Here is a 15,606-nt window from a genome sequence, read left to right as displayed (position 1 = left end):
CTGATGGATTAATTATAAATTAATTTGTAAAAGCCCATATGTGGCGTCGTTGTGAGACAGTGCGTTACATCCTTTGACAATATTACCTATACATTGTGGATCTAAACATCTCTTCTCAAAAATGCATAAAATTTCTTTTCATCCAAATTTCATATATTGCCCAGCCAAGGTAGCATAAAGAACATAATTTGTAACTTGGCTTCTTAATTTTCATCTAATGGACTAAGTCTTCAAACTTGTTAGGCCAAAGGTGGCAACCTGGCCACCTAGTACTATTTTGCATCACTTTCCAAGAGAAAGGACAAATAAAGAATAAATATTTATGGCTTTCCAAATTCATCTAACACATTGGACACCTAGTAAATTTAACAAACATATTCTTCGTGATAAGATTATTATCAGTAAAAAAGTTTGAATGAACTACCTGTCAAATGATGAAACGATGCTTTGGAGCAACAAGCATTCTCAAAGGAGACCCAATTACCATTGTCAACTAAAAAATGATATGCTTTGTTTATTTGAAATTTTCCATTGTTGTTGGCTTAAATTATCTTTACTTTGGAAAAACTATCTTTTAGTCTCATAAGCTTTCTTCAATGCTAGTTCACATCAAACTTTGCCTCATGAAACCAATTAAATGTTAAGTCCTAGAATTATTTTTTTTAAAAAAAAAAATATTAAATCTTATATATTTTAATTTAATAATATTCTAAAAGATCATCAACCAAAAAAACAATAATAATAGACTAGCAAAAAAAAAAACAATAATAACACGTGCGGCGTGTGATCTAGTACAACTGCCGAGTCCATTTTATTTTGACTACGTTTTTTCTTCTTTCGTTTTTTGATAAAATTTGACTTTGTAATTTTTAATAAGAAAATATGGAGAAAGTAACGGAAAACCCGGTTTGGTCCGAACCGGTTTAGTTATGGGCCCCTCAACCATGATTATAATTAATTACATTATTATATTCTCGGACATCTCCGTTTTTTTCTTACTACCCGAAAAAGTGTCAATTCTTTCCTAGTTTCTTTTAGATCTATAATTCTTTCTCTACCTTAATCTCTAATTTTTCATTATTTTCTTCGGAGAATCCAAACAAGCAAATGGCTCAAGGAACCCTTGAAGTTCTTCTTGTTGGTGCTAAAGGTCTTGAGGATACAGATTTTCTTTGTAAGTTCTTCCCTGTCACTTTCACATTTTTCATTTATTGTTTTGATCATTTTTCGATTTGGGTTTTTTTTTTGTCGTATATTGTTTGAGATCTGCTCTGTTTGGTGGCTGAGAAACCACAAGAAAATATGGCCTAAGAAACGGGTCAATTCAGGGTATTATGTGTGATCGGAATTTATCACAATAACAATTTGTTCATGGTGATCGATAATTTCTTATATGATCTGTGCAAAAGCATTATTATGAAATGCATCAATGGAAATTTGACATTTGTTAAAATTACAATCTGGATTCATAGAAAAGTTATACTACATTTGCATTTCGATATATGGATTTCTCTTGTGGAATTAGGATATGCTATTATATTCAAATCGGTTTATAAATATGATAGTTTGGTAAAAAGAAAAAGCTATGGCCACCTTTAATTCATAAGAAATTTTTGGATTGTTTTCTAACCCATAAGGTTTATTATATAATATAAATATTTGTTCTTTTTGGGGGGCAGCTGACATGGATCCTTATGTCATCCTTACTTGCCGAACTCAAGAGCAGAAAAGCAGTGTTGCATCTGGTGAGTAAAACGTTTCAACTTTTTTCTTGATAAAGAGAAAAATATGAGCTTTATTATTGTACATATGTATTTAATAAAGTATAGGTGTACATATGCATAGTCATTATAATCCATAGATATTAGATATGAACGATAATGTATTATAGAGCTGATAAATAAAACTTGGTTTTGTACAAATATTTTGGTGCAGGGAAAGGGACTGAGCCAGAATGGAATGAAAATTTTGTGTTCAGTGTGAACTCTGAGGGCGTTTCAGAACTCACCTTGAAAATAATGGACAGTGACAACATTTCCCAGGATGATTTCGTTGGAGAAGCAACGTAAGTACTGTCATCTAATATATCAAACACTTGTAGTAGAAATGGGGGCTTTTCAATTACCTGTATTGCTTCATTTGGATTCCCGCAAACCCTTTTCACTTACATATGTTTAGTTGTTGCAGTATCTCACTAGACGCTCTGTTTACGGAAGGAAGCATTCCACCAACTGTATATAACGTAGTAAAGGACCAAGAATATCGTGGAGAGATCAGAGTTGGCCTCAATTTCATTCCTGAGGTACATTTGAATCTAGTATCATTTGTTACTTAAATGTTGTATCTGAAATTAGAAAAGCAGAGGGAACTAACTGTTTGTTTGTCATCTTTAGGAACGCCGTGAACGTAACTCCGGTGCTGAAGAAGAGAGTGTGGGGGGATGGAAAGAGTCTTCCTACTCCTACTGAATGAATCTGAGTGTCAATGATCTGAGTCTTGCTACTGAGTATCCATGATCTGCTGTGGATTTTAAGATACCAGATTTGAGTTCTTGTGATGGAAATAAAAAGTGTTTTGGAATATGTAGTTGTATAAACATTGGCTTGGTTTGGTTTTGGATGTTTTCTGCATTCTTTCTTTTGATTTGAGGTTTGGTTTGGATGGAGACAACCAAATGAATTAAGCCCAACATTTCATCTATATGCCGATTAGTTGCATCACAATTTTAGTTAAATCATATACCAGTTTACAATACTGAAATAATATCTAAATTGGAAAATAAATAATAATAATCATATTATGGTAATTTGAACTGCATTAACCATTATACAGTAAGAGTCAAAATCAATATGTTTAAGACCTTGGAATTTTAGGTGAAACAATAATCCATATGAGCAAATCATATCCCAATAAAGTGGAACGAAACATGACAAGTTTACAGCAGTGAGGGCTATTTTTGAGTTTGTTATGTTTTGTTGGGACCACTACAACAACACAAGAGTAACAGGGAACAACTTTTACAACAAAGTGTCGTACCTAGACACGTGTTACTACATTTCAAAAAGTAGCAGCCAGTTTTTTAAGACTTTACCTTTTGGTGCAAATCCTTGTTATTATTGCCTTCCAAGCACTGTTGTTGGGAATGAATACCGTTGCAACTAGGAAAGTTCACATTTCCATTGGACATTACTGTAGAAGTCACTGCAGACGGCGGACCTAACATAGACTTTTCTGGTGTAGCAAACTGGGATGATATGTCAGTTTGAAACAAGCTAGGTGAACCAAAATCTGGCAGTGTGGAACCACTACTCCTTTGGTTCTGAGAAATATCAACTTGCGCCCGAAAATCACCCTGTGCAAAACTTTCTTCTATTGGTATTACACCGGTCAGAGTCTTAAATGCAAAATCTAGGCAAGGGTCGGACCAATAATCTGCGAATGAAAATGAAACATCTGATTCTGGCCTCTCGGGTTCTGCCTTTTGAGTCTCGTGCATCTGTTGTTGCTCCTGAGGTGCCTCAGAATCCTTGAAAGAGTTAAATGTTTTATTCAATGGCTCTGCCTGCAATGAAGTGTCTTTACTAGGTAACTGAGTATGAACATTTGTTTCTGGCACAGCCCCATGCTGATTTGTTTCTGGCTCAGCCCCAAGCAGCTGATTTGTTTCTGGCACAGCCCCAAGAAGCTTTGTTTCTGACTTAGCTCTTGGCTCAGCACCAAGCTTATTTGTGTCTGGCTCAGCACCAACAAGCTGATATGTTTCTGGCCCAGACCCAAGCAGCTGATTTGTTTCTGGCTCAGCCCCAAGCAGCTGATTTGCTTCATGCAGCACATTTGCGGATGAGCTAGTGCTTTTATCTTTACGCTTTCTACTAGAATTTTGGGGAGCTTGTTCAACGGACACAGACTTAACCACAAACTCAGGTTCAGCCCCAGCAAGTCGCTTTGATGATCTATGAGGCAACGGACGCTCTTTCTTGTTCTTGGGTTTATTTCTGCTTGTGCGAACTATTTCAGTACTGCTTTTTTTATTAACACTCTCACGCGAGACATGTTGTATTGAATCATCTTCGGGACTCAAAATAGGTTCCTCTAGAGGAGAATCATCCAGGGGTAATTCACCTAAGAGAGTCTTGAACGCGAAGTCCAGACAGGGGTCTGAGCCAAACAGAAGACTAAGCTGTGGTTCTGAACTGTCATTCAGATGATCAGTTTCCAGATTTACAGGCAACTTCTCTGGAGTCACCTGATCTTTAAGGGGTTTTGAGCTCTTCTTTGAAGAATCTCTGAGTAATGAATCATTTGTGTTAGAAAAAGCATGGCCTATGAACTTTGTTCCTGGACTTGTCTCAAGCTTCGCTGATGATCCATCTGCCAAAACATCAGTAGTCAAACCTGCATCTTGAATGACTTCAGTCTTTCTGCTTTTCATAATTTCAATTTTAAGAGCTCGTTCACCCGATTCCAAGTTCAACACCTTCTCAGGTTCAGCTCCCGCAAGCCTTTTTGAAGACCGAGCAGGCAAGTTATGCACTTTCTTGCTTTTAGAATTTCTAGAAGTAACATTAGCTTCCTTGACACTGCTCAATTCCACTGTCCCAAGAAAAGCCTTTTCTTTCAGGATATCAGGTGAATTTGTTGAGAAAAGAGTATCTTTGGCAGTGTCTTTTGCTCCTCGAGTTCTCTTAGATGCTCCAGCATCAGAAAGTGGTGAATTTTGGTCTCCACGTCTCTTGGACCTTTCAGCTTTTATTGTTGAAGGCTTTTTTGGATCACCTTTTTCCTCGGTATCAACAAGCTCTTGAGTTGTATTATCTAACTGAGGCTTTTCCTGGATAGTCTCATCCCTGGCAGAAATTGTGACGTTGGCCTCAGTTTCAGGGGACACCCGCTTGGCACTTGATATCTTTGACCCTCTTGTTTTTGGCATTTCTAAATTGCTCGTCTCAGAATCCATCTTACCTGCAGCAGTGATTTCCCCAAAAGGAACAGATGAGTTCAGAATAACTGCTTGCCATTGGCAACCTGAGATTGGAGTAGCCTCTTGATATTGCTCATAAGTTTTGAGAAGCAATTATAATGGCTGTGATCTCACCTGAAAAGAGTTGTTGCCTGCTTGCTGGATGATCCATTTTTTGCCTTTTAGCTGCAGATGATGGCTAAATGGACAGAAAGATGTATTTTCAAGGTCAAACAATATTAATTTTTTGTTCTATATGATGATACATGTCAAAAGGGATCTATTTGTATAATTATAATAAAAAGAAAATGTTAGTATTTAAGAGATTGCCACATAAAAATATACACATTTACGGTGATTTGGTAGGTTAATAATTTTCATCAATAAGGGAAGTTTAGACACCAACTCCTCATTCTTGCAAGGGCCGTGTGCGTGTGAGTAAATATAAATCCCCAAACAAACAAAGCAATAAAAGTATTAGTAAGACAATATTCCCTTAATAAATGGGTTTGCTCTATCAATGAGTTAAAGTTAATATCAATATCTGTGTTTCAGGCTATTTCAAAGATCATTTCGGATCTTCTGTTTTTGTACTCTTCTTTATATTAACACAAAGAAGTTCCTTTTTTGAAAGATAAAAACAGTGAAAATTAATTGATACCAGTAGCTGACAAACAAAATACATGCTTCGATACTGCTAATTAAAGACATTAACCATACAACGTATTCAGTGATTACTTACACGTAGTTAAGGAAATATGAAATTATTTATAATTATAGCGTTCCTTTTTACGCACATAAACACTTCAGAAACTCGTAGAATCTTCAATGTTTTCAATACTCTCACCTTTTAGCAAACTCACAAAAATAATGACTAATGTTTTGACCTATATATATAGTATAGGTATGAAACTCACATATTGTTGATTACATACCTGAGTCACATATCAAACTCTCTTACCTCCCTAGGTTATAATGCTCTTAACATATACCGAAACTTGTATCATATTCTTGAGACCATTTAAAAAACCATATTGTTGAGACCATTAAAAAAACCATATGCAAGTTCATTTTATTAACATTGAGAAAAAATTTAACAAAATAAACAACGCAATCATGAAGCAGGAATGTGTCAACACTTACTGCGATTTCATCCTTCATTGACTCTTCAGAATCCTTTGGTTTAATTACATGTCTACTAATCTCTCCAGTTTTTATGTAGTGCCAGGCCGCCTTCTTGGAGCGAAATATATATCCTTTAACCGGATCCATATAATACTGAAAATTTAGTCTATCAGTACAGCACTCATTAAACAAAGCTAACTGATTTCAACATAATTTCAAAAAAAAATCTATACGGTATTTGTGTGTGCATATAGAGGAAGAGACGAGGTGAGGGAAGGGGCTGAGCTCTAGATCAATTCTACCAAATAAAAATAAAAGATGAAAACCTACCGGATCATTTTTTATTGATTTTGAATTCTTTCGTGGTCTTAGCTCTTTTGTCCATCCTGGTGGTAAACCATCCGCTTCACAATTCTCCACAACCTAAATTGTACTTATATCATCAGGGCTGTGTCTTAGCAACACAAAAATGATACTTGCAGAATGCTACAACATTATTTCAAGACAAGCCACTTCACATATGGATGCGAATTTCTATGTCAGTTTGAATTACAATATATGAAGACATCTCAGCTTAAGTTATATTTGGCCTCCAAATGTATTAATTTAGTAGTACCATACTTTGAACTTAATACATGCAAGTGTCACTATATTATGTTCAAATTACTATTCATTATCCATCTTAGACTAATAATTTGACATTTATTTATAAGCATATTATGAATTATTTTGAGTTCAACGAAAATCTTTTTTTTTTCACCAGGACAAACTATTAAAGAATATTTCCTAAAAAGAAATAAAGAGGGAGGGAAAAGTAGCATCAAAATAGTAAGAGATACAAACTTTGTCTGCAGAGTGCATGCTGGTTCCAGTCTTCTTTTCTGATATGCAGCTATTGCCTTTTACTGGTTTGACATCTTTGGATGCACAGCTATTGTCCTTTACTGCTTTGGTGTTTTCGGATAAACATATATTATCCTTTACTGCTTTGGTATTTTTGGATACGCATGTATCATCCTTTACTGGTTTCGTATTTTTGGATACAAATGTATTTTCCTTTACTGTTTTGGCATCTTTTGTTACACAACTATCATCCTTTACACAACTATTATTCTTTACTGAACAGGTGACCTCTTTGGATACGCATCTATTACCCTTAACTGTTTTAGCTTCTCCTTGTTTATTGGTCTTGCCCCCTACCGTTTTGAGATATCGAAGAACTTCGGGCTTGGAATAATATTTGCAATTGCTTAATGGGTCAATATAACACTGCAATAAAATAAGTCAACTATGAAATCAAAGGATGTGTTATCACAGGAAGCAAAACTCACATTTAACACAAAAGATCATAAACTCTTATCAGCTCAACAGTTCATCATAATTGGATCAAATTCTTTCTTAATTCGAACTTGGGACCTCCTCGTTGTGAGGAGAAGTGTGAAACCACTAGGTATGTCTATGACCACAATCAAATTCTTTCTTAATAGTACATAAGGAATTTTGAGCCCCAACAACAAAATTTGGTACAGAGTATAGACAGCCATAGATATATAGAACTTTAAATGAAACACGTTTAGAAATTAGAATATAGAGCTAGTTAAAAGATTTGACAAACAGCAATATAAATATAAAGACAAAGATATCTACCTAGTAGAAGCCACAATTTCTAATACAATGTTTAAAAAACAATCATTCTATAACTTCTCTCTAACTTATGAATAACCAAATGTTGTTCAGGTTGCTTTGAAAAAAAATGTTGATCAGGTTTATCATCGAATTTACAATTACACAAGACTTCTGTTTAATATGACTGCTAGGAAACACTGTGAACACTAATTATAGTGTTTCTTGAAAAATTAAATTTGAAAGATTTAATTCGGTTTAACGACTTTAAGGTACATTGTTGATGTAAATCTGCATTTGAAACAAGGACACAACAATGGCAACTTTGCAATGTCCAAAGAAATGGTAGTAAGTATGAAAGGGTAGGAACCATGATACATACATTCAAAGAATGTCGAACAAATATAGTTTACCTTATACTCTTTTCCAGCAAGAGAACCACTCTGTCGAGTTTTCACCTCAACTTTCCAATCCTTGGGTAACCATTTGGGAAGCTCATCTTTGTCATTTGCAAGCTGTTAACGAGAAACAGTGACCAACTGATTGAAAAGATAAAGCAAATGAAGAGTAACAAAAAAGTGAAGAAGATGATTATGTCTCACCTGCAAAGGAGTTGTTTCTGCATGCTTTGTTATGTGACTATTAGTAGATTGAGAGTCACTAGAATGATTACCTTCCGCTTTAATATAGTTTAAAAGATCTTCCTTGGAAAAGAATTCTTTCCCAGTTTCCTTATTTGCATAGATCTATCAAGGCAAGTAAATTATGACACCATTAGCTCTGGTACAACACTTCCATTTTCAAGATTTCCATTTAAGTGTTCTACATTCTTATTTGAACAATATTTATGTATAAATATATATATCATTTGCACGGCCTCACACTTATGTAACGTCATTGCCCATTGTTCCAATAGTAATAATAACATTTCTCGATTTGACATTTCCAGAATTAACAGATAAGCTTCACAAAGAACAAGAGAGGAAAGTAAAATCATCACACTACATCATACATTCCAAGCTAATTCAGCATTTAACAAACAACATAACTATTCTTTTGTAAATCAGAAGAAATACTGTATCGATAATTTTTCCATACGAGCCAAAGATGCACAATCAGATCGCCTAAATGCAATTCATTACAGAGCTACACAGCATTGAAGAGCTAATTCTTCTCCAACGCACGGTAAGAACCCTTCATACAACCACAACAAACAAGAAGCTTCATACAACCACAACAAACAAGAAGCCCGTTCCATTTTCCACAGCCGAAAAAATTGAACTAAGCAAGAAAAAACCTAAAGAAATTTACTTCTAATCAAGAAATTCAACAAATCCTAAATTTAGTAACATCAAAACTCAATGAGCTCAAATTGAGGTCCTGATCCCAACACCGGGACCAGGATCAGTTCAAAAAACAACAGGATAATTTTAGCTTAGTAAGTCAAAACTGTGAAGCTCTCAACAACGTTAGAAACCCTAGAATCTACAAGAAGAAACATACCTTGACTTTTCGACCAGCCTTCTGGACTTTATACTGTACTTTCCACCCGGCGGGAAGCCTCTCCGAGGATTTTTTAGCAACCATGTCGGAGAAAATTCCGGTCAGCGCCGAGAAATGACCGGAATCTAAGACCTATCCCCTGATCAAATTCTCTCTCTCTCTAGGTTTGGGGGTTAGAGCATTAGTCTTCGTTCGTTGTCTCTCTTCTGACGAGTAAAAGAAAACGAAGGAAATGGAGAACTAGAACTAATCCACTTTTTTGCCACGTGTTCCATAAGTCTACTGTTATAAATCAAAATTTATGTTTATTCTTTTTTAACTCAAAAATTCATGCTTACTGTTGAATTTTGAAACCTTAATTGTTATTATTATTTAGGTATGTGTGCTTTTCGGAGCTCCATTAATATTTAATGCACATCCACTGCAGTACAGTAATTTGTTTAATTACTTTCCCAACGAACAAATTAATACTAAGTTACTTTTTAATTACGAATACAGTTATAAAAATATATTGACTTTCCATTAATGTTCTCTAGAGTCAGGGTGTTTTTTTCGACGACTTTCATTATTCCCCGATGGTTCCTTTGGTGTTATTATGGATGATTTCTCTGCATTATATGATACTTAGAGATTGAGGAGGATTTTGTTGATGAGTTTTGTGATGATATCGACCCAGCTTTGTTTGTATTAGAAAACTTAGAAAGAAAAAGAGAAAATGTTTTCATTAATTAGATTAATAGAGGTATATATATAAAGTCAGCTGAAGTATAATAAATACCTAACTAATTCTGAATTAACTAATTGTAACAAACTTAACAGCTCTTCTCATGATGGAGCGTAGAGATTCTTTACACTTATTTTGGACAGAATTTCATTGAAAGGAGCAAGAAAAAGAAGTTTCATTAAGATGTCTGCAAGGTTGGCTTTAGATGAAACGTGACTCAACTTTAGGGTACCATTTGTGATTTTCTCTCTAACTATGTGATAATCGATCTCGACGTGCTTTGTTCTTTCATGAAAAACTGAGTTCTCTGATATATGTATGGTGGCATTGTTGTCGCAGAATAGTATCGAAGGGACATTGATGTTGATGCTGAGTTCTTGGAGAATGGAAGTGAGCCATGTGAGTTCACATGTAGCCTTGGCAATGGCGTGATACTCTGCTTTAGCTGAAGACTGTGAGACAATTGGTTATTTCTTTGATTTCCATGAGATGAGTGATTTGCCTACAATAGCCTGAGATTGATTGTCTTGTGTCGACGCAGGCTCTCCAATTTGCGCCAGCAAAGGCTTGGAGCTGGAATTTAGGTGGAGGGGAAGCATAAAAACAGAGTTTTTGTTTTGGTGAATTTTTTAAGTATTGAAGTACTCTTGTTGCAGCAAGCATGTGAGGTTGTCGAGGATTTTGGAGATATTGGCTTAGTTTATTCATTATGCCAGGCCGTGTTATTGTGAGATAGAGTAATTTGTCAATGAGACTCCTACATTGAGTTGGATTTTGGAGGAGGTCCCCTGAATTGTTACTTAGTTTAGTATTAGGTTCCATAGGAGTGGAGACCGGTTCGGAACCAAGGCAACCAACTTCTTTGAGAAGTTGTAATGTGAATGGCCTTTGAGAAACAGAGATTCCTTTTGAACATCGAGTTATTTCAAGGCCAAGGAAGAAGCGAAGGATGCCAAGATCTTTGAGTTTAAACTTGGAATCAAGTGTTGATATGAACAGCTTTAGAGTGGTTATGTCATTGGTGACTACAATTATGTCATCAAGATATATAAGGAGAGTAAGGAAGACACCATATTGGTGTCTTGTGAATATGAAATGATCATTTTTAGCTTGTTTGAAATTGTGTTGTAACAAGGTAGTGCTGAGTTTGGCATGTTGGGTTTTATGCCCTAAATAAAATTCCATTTCAATGTAATCCATTTTATTCAACATCAATAAAGAAACAGAAGTACTTTTTATTCATTTGTGTATGTTTTGGTTCATCTTATCAATTGTTTGTCAATTTGATTTATAAATTCATCTGAAACCCTTTTCACATACTTGATCCTGTTTATTGTGTTGTCAACACTTTGGAAAGTAAACATGACTATGTGAATAAAGTTTTCTAGATTTATCAGACACAAGGTTTTACTAATATGATAATCTACAACAGAGTTTACTTGCATTTGGAGAAATGCTATGTTCTTTCCAAAGCATTGGTTAAAGTAAAGCTCAGGATGGATGCATGGAGTATGCATCGGAAGGGAGCGATATTGAACTTTGACATAGATCTATTAAACTTACCGTAATATCTATTCAAGTCAATATTGCCTGGTTGATTCTAAATCAAATGATCTTAATCCTGTTATGATTAGGTTCAATCTCAAGAGGCTATTCGTGTTCTTTGATTTGTTAGTTAAGCCTACTTTTAGGTCAGGGTGATACGTATATTTTGGGAACACGGTAGTGCAATTGAGTGGGAGCGCTAACATAAACATGGAATCTATAGCTTCTATCTGGCGAATAGTAAGTAAAGGATGATCTCCTTCGAGCTTGACCAAACGAAAATAAATGGTGGAGTACTTATTTCACATAAGCTGAAATATCATTTATACGGGGTTAAGTGTTTTAAGGATAAAATACATTGTAGGGTGTAACGGTAATCTAATCCCTTTACAGTGTAGATCATTCATATAGAGGATCATTGATCAAATTAGGATTATAACAATGGATAACTAATGATGTGTCTATATGGTGGACCATATAGAGCATTCTATATACTGAGAGTGAAATTCTAAGTTCTATGCGTGGATTCAACGAAGAATTAATAAGTCAGTGAATTTAGGTTATAAATTCTTGATCTGCTTATTGGAAGCTCGGTTATATAGACCCATGATCCCCCCCACTAGTTGAGATAATATTGCTTGTAAGACTCATATAATTGGTTTTGATTAATCAATTATAATTCTCAAATTAGACTATGTCTATTTGTGAATTTTTCACTAAGTAAGGGCGAAATTGTAAAGAAAGAGTTTTAAGGCATATTTGTTAATTATGATACTTTGTATGGTTCAATTAATAAATATGATAAATGACAATATTATTTAATAACTATTTATAGTTATTAAATAATTAGATTGGCATTTAAATGGTTGAATTTGAAAATTGGCGTTTTAGAGAAAATGAGATGCAGAAATGATAAAACTACAAAATTGCAAAAAGTGAGGCCCAAATCCACATTGCTTAGGGCCGGCCACTTTTATAGAGTTTTTTATCTGATATTTTCATTATTTTAATGCCAAATAATTCAAACCTAACCCTAGTGGAATGCTATAAATAGATAGTGAAGGCTTCAGGAAATTTACACTTAACTTTCTACTTTTTCCTTCAGAGAAAAACCTGAGCCTTCCTTGAAATTTCGAACCACTTAGTGATTAGAGTAGTGCCCACACACAGCAAGTGATACCTCAATCATAGTGAGGAAGATCGTGAAGAAAGACATTCAACAAGAAGGAGTTTCAGCACTAAAGAAGGAGAGAAAGAGATCCAGGTTCAGATCTTGATAATACTCTGCTACAGAAAGGATACAAGGGTTAGAGATCTGAACGGAAGGAGTCATATTATTCCGCTGCACCCAATGTAAGGTTTCTAATACTTTATATGTGTTTATTTCATAATCGTTTTAGAAGTTCATATTTAGGGTGTTAATCAACATACTTGTGAGTAGATCTAAGATCCTGGTAAAATAATTTCCAACAACTTGTTGGATATTTATTTTACCAGGATCTTAGATCTACTCACAAGTATGTTTATTAACACCCTAAATATGAACTTTCTAAAACGATAAATTAAACACATATAAAGTTAAGAAAACCTTACATTGATGCAGCGGAATTAATGTCTCATTCCACTCAGATCTCTAACCCTTGATTCCTTTCTGTAGCAGAGTATAATCAAGATCTGAGCCCGAATGTCCTTCTTCTTCAAGTTTGATCCTTCACAGTCTTCCAATCTATGATTGAGTTCCTGCTTGCTGTGTGTGGGCACTTACTCTTTCACTAGGGTCACGAAAGAGATGAAGGGAAAAGAGAGAAAGGTATTTCGGCCAAGGTAGAGAGTGAGGAAGGCTCAGTTTTCTGAAGAGAGAAATTTCTGTCAGAAAGGCTTGTTAAAAACTTGTGTTTTGACTGAGCCATCACTTTCTATTTATAGGCAACTACTAGGTTTAGGTTAGGATTTATTTGGCATTAAAATAATGAAAATATTAATTTGAAAAATCTATTTAAGTGGCCGGCCATATGGTGTTATTGGGCCTCACTTAATTTTGCAATTTTATCAAATTTTATCTCTATTTTCTCAAAAATGCCAATTTTCCAATTCTAACCTTTTAAATGCCAAAACTAATTATTTAATAACTAAAATAAATTATTAAATAATATTGTCATTTAATTTAATTATTAATTAGACATATAAAGTCCATTAATAAATAAATAAACCTAGAAAACTCTTTTCCTTACAATTTCGCCCCTGCTTAGTGAAAATTCATAAAATTAGACATAGTCTAACTTTAGAATTATAATTGACCAATCACGAATCAATTAATGAGTCTTACAAGCAGAATGTTCTCAACTATAATGGGGACCATGGATCTATATGCTGAGCTTCCAATAAGTGAACCAAATTTACCAAGTAAATTCCTACTTATTAATTCTTCGTTGAATCCACTCTTAGAACTTAGAATTGCACTCTCAGACTTATATAGAGCATATTGTATGTTTCACGATACCAATATACTATCTCATTTAACCATTGTTATAATCTTATTGTGATTTAAAGATCCTCTATATAGATGATTTACATCGAGATGGGATTTCTTTACCGTTCTCACCCCTCAATGTATTTTGCCCCTTAAAACACTTAGCTACCTGTAAATGGTGTTTAGTGATCTAATAATTAGTCAGTTAAACAAGAGCTCATCCATTTACTTCTATTTGCTAAGCTCGAAGGGAATCATCACTTGACTTCTATACACCAGTAGAAGCTATAGATTCCATATTTATGTTCAGCACTCCCACTCAATCATACTATCATGTTCCCAAAATATACGTATCACCCTGACCCAAAAGTAGGCTTAACTAATAAATCAAAGAACATGAATAGCACTCCTGAGTTGAGCCCAAGCATATCAGGATTTAGATTCTTTTAATCTTAAGATCAACTACTGATATTGACTTGGAAAGATATGTATAACGGTAAGTTTGTAATATCTTAACTTAGTTGCAATATCGGTCCAGTCCAATGTATACTCCATACATTCGAAACTAGTATACTTTACTAATGTCCTGGAAAGAACATAACACTTACTCCAAGTGTAAGTACACATCATCGCTGATTATCACATTAGTGTAAATCCAATAACACTGATGAAACAGGGACCAAAACTTTTGATTCATATGATCACAATCACATTCCACTGTGTTGACGATACTGTAATTGTGAATAAACATATGATCTGGATTTAACTGATTTTGTGTGTATGAATGTAATAAACATATTAAACCATTAGCATGTAAAATTCATGCAAACATCAATCACTTCAAATTTCTTATATTGATAACTAATCAGATTGTAAAGAGTTTTATTTAGGGCATAAAACCCAACAAACTCCCACTTGCACTAATATAAAACAAACTGTGCAAATAGGTCAATCTGATGTCTTGATCTTCAGATCAAGTGTAGTATATTTGAATCCACCCAAACATCTGGAAACTAGTTCATAAATACTCTTATGAAACATCCTTTACTATATGCTTTACTCACCAAGGGATACTGAAATCTTTACTGTTTTAAAAGTACATCTGAATTAATAGAAGACATATCTCTCATATTTTAAAATATGTAATTGAGATAATACAGTGTAAACTTTTCTTCAGTGATATAACTTTCTGGTATTTTCGAATAGACCAAGTTATAGTTCTTCTCTGGTAGAGCTTGAATTATTATACAATAATTCCTCCACCCCCAAAGTAAGCACCATCTCATATAAATCGAAATTAGATGGTGAGATACAAAGACAACTGATACACAGTTCCTTAATATCTGACATATAGATCACTTTCATAAATCCTTCTTGAATATCTTCTAATGTTCCCTATTTGATTACATCTCAGATAGCTCCCACTCAATAGCAGATGTCTGGTTAAATAATACTTTTAACCTCTGATTGTTTAGAGAGTTACCTAGTTGTGACTTTTGTGTTAGTCTGAAACTTTAAGTTTAGACTAAGTCATCAACATAGCAGACTAGTATTTGAAGTGAAAAATACATGCCAGAGATAAAGTAATCAAAATTAAGATACCATAAAATTTTATGAGGATTAAGAATTCTTGGTTCAAGTCATTCGAATGGACTG

At 34.4% G+C, this 15,606-nt stretch overlaps 2 protein-coding genes across 4 annotated transcripts; one reads left to right on the top strand and one right to left on the bottom strand.

Moving 5' to 3' along the window:
- Positions 1 to 860: 860 nt before the first annotated feature.
- Positions 861 to 2,734, top strand: LOC115716785 (elicitor-responsive protein 3). The gene is made up of 5 exons (XM_030645687.2): positions 861 to 1,174; positions 1,680 to 1,745; positions 1,936 to 2,065; positions 2,188 to 2,302; positions 2,394 to 2,734. Exons 1-5 carry the CDS (start codon positions 1,108 to 1,110, stop codon positions 2,466 to 2,468), a joined length of 453 nt encoding a protein of 150 aa, XP_030501547.1. The 5' UTR covers positions 861 to 1,107; the 3' UTR covers positions 2,469 to 2,734.
- LOC115716784 (methyl-CpG-binding domain-containing protein 13) lies at positions 1,749 to 9,448 on the bottom strand. Of its 3 annotated transcripts, none has more exons than XM_061115604.1 (10): positions 9,212 to 9,448; positions 8,311 to 8,454; positions 8,122 to 8,223; positions 6,929 to 7,354; positions 6,416 to 6,508; positions 6,104 to 6,238; positions 5,096 to 5,159; positions 3,092 to 4,962; positions 2,374 to 2,520; positions 1,749 to 2,297 (listed from the first exon to the last, which is right to left on the bottom strand). In XM_061115604.1, the coding sequence occupies exons 1-9, from the start codon at positions 9,293 to 9,295 to the stop codon at positions 2,500 to 2,502; spliced, it is 2,940 nt and encodes a 979-aa protein (XP_060971587.1). In that variant the 5' UTR covers positions 9,296 to 9,448; the 3' UTR covers positions 1,749 to 2,297; positions 2,374 to 2,499. The 3 variants fall into 3 exon arrangements, with proteins under 3 accessions (XP_060971587.1, XP_060971588.1, XP_060971589.1); XM_061115605.1 differs by having other exon boundaries at positions 2,374 to 2,517; XM_061115606.1 differs by having other exon boundaries at positions 1,749 to 2,517.
- Positions 9,449 to 15,606: the final 6,158 nt, after the last annotated feature.

This window comes from Cannabis sativa, chromosome 5, assembly GCF_029168945.1.
Source record: "Cannabis sativa cultivar Pink pepper isolate KNU-18-1 chromosome 5, ASM2916894v1, whole genome shotgun sequence".
NCBI lineage: Eukaryota > Viridiplantae > Streptophyta > Magnoliopsida > Rosales > Cannabaceae > Cannabis > Cannabis sativa.
Note: the sequence above shows the minus strand (reverse complement) of the source record. Positions and strands in the feature narration are given on the sequence as shown.

Excerpts from the sequence above, each read along its gene's own strand:
- LOC115716785 (XM_030645687.2), top strand. The coding sequence starts at position 1,108 with ATGGCTCAAGGAACCCTTGAAGTTCTTCTTGTTGGTGCTAAAGGTCTT. Across the intron at positions 1,175-1,679 it reads TGAGGATACAGATTTTCTTT|CTGACATGGATCCTTATGTC; the intron begins GTAAGTTCTTCC and ends TTTGGGGGGCAG. Across the intron at positions 2,303-2,393 it reads GCCTCAATTTCATTCCTGAG|GAACGCCGTGAACGTAACTC; the intron begins GTACATTTGAAT and ends TGTCATCTTTAG.
- LOC115716784 (XM_061115604.1), bottom strand. The coding sequence starts at position 9,295 with ATGGTTGCTAAAAAATCCTCGGAGAGGCTTCCCGCCGGGTGGAAAGTA. Across the intron at positions 7,355-8,121 it reads TTGCTGGAAAAGAGTATAAG|TGTTATATTGACCCATTAAG; the intron begins GTAAACTATATT and ends ATTTTATTGCAG. Across the intron at positions 6,239-6,415 it reads AATCAATAAAAAATGATCCG|TATTATATGGATCCGGTTAA; the intron begins GTAGGTTTTCAT and ends CTAAATTTTCAG.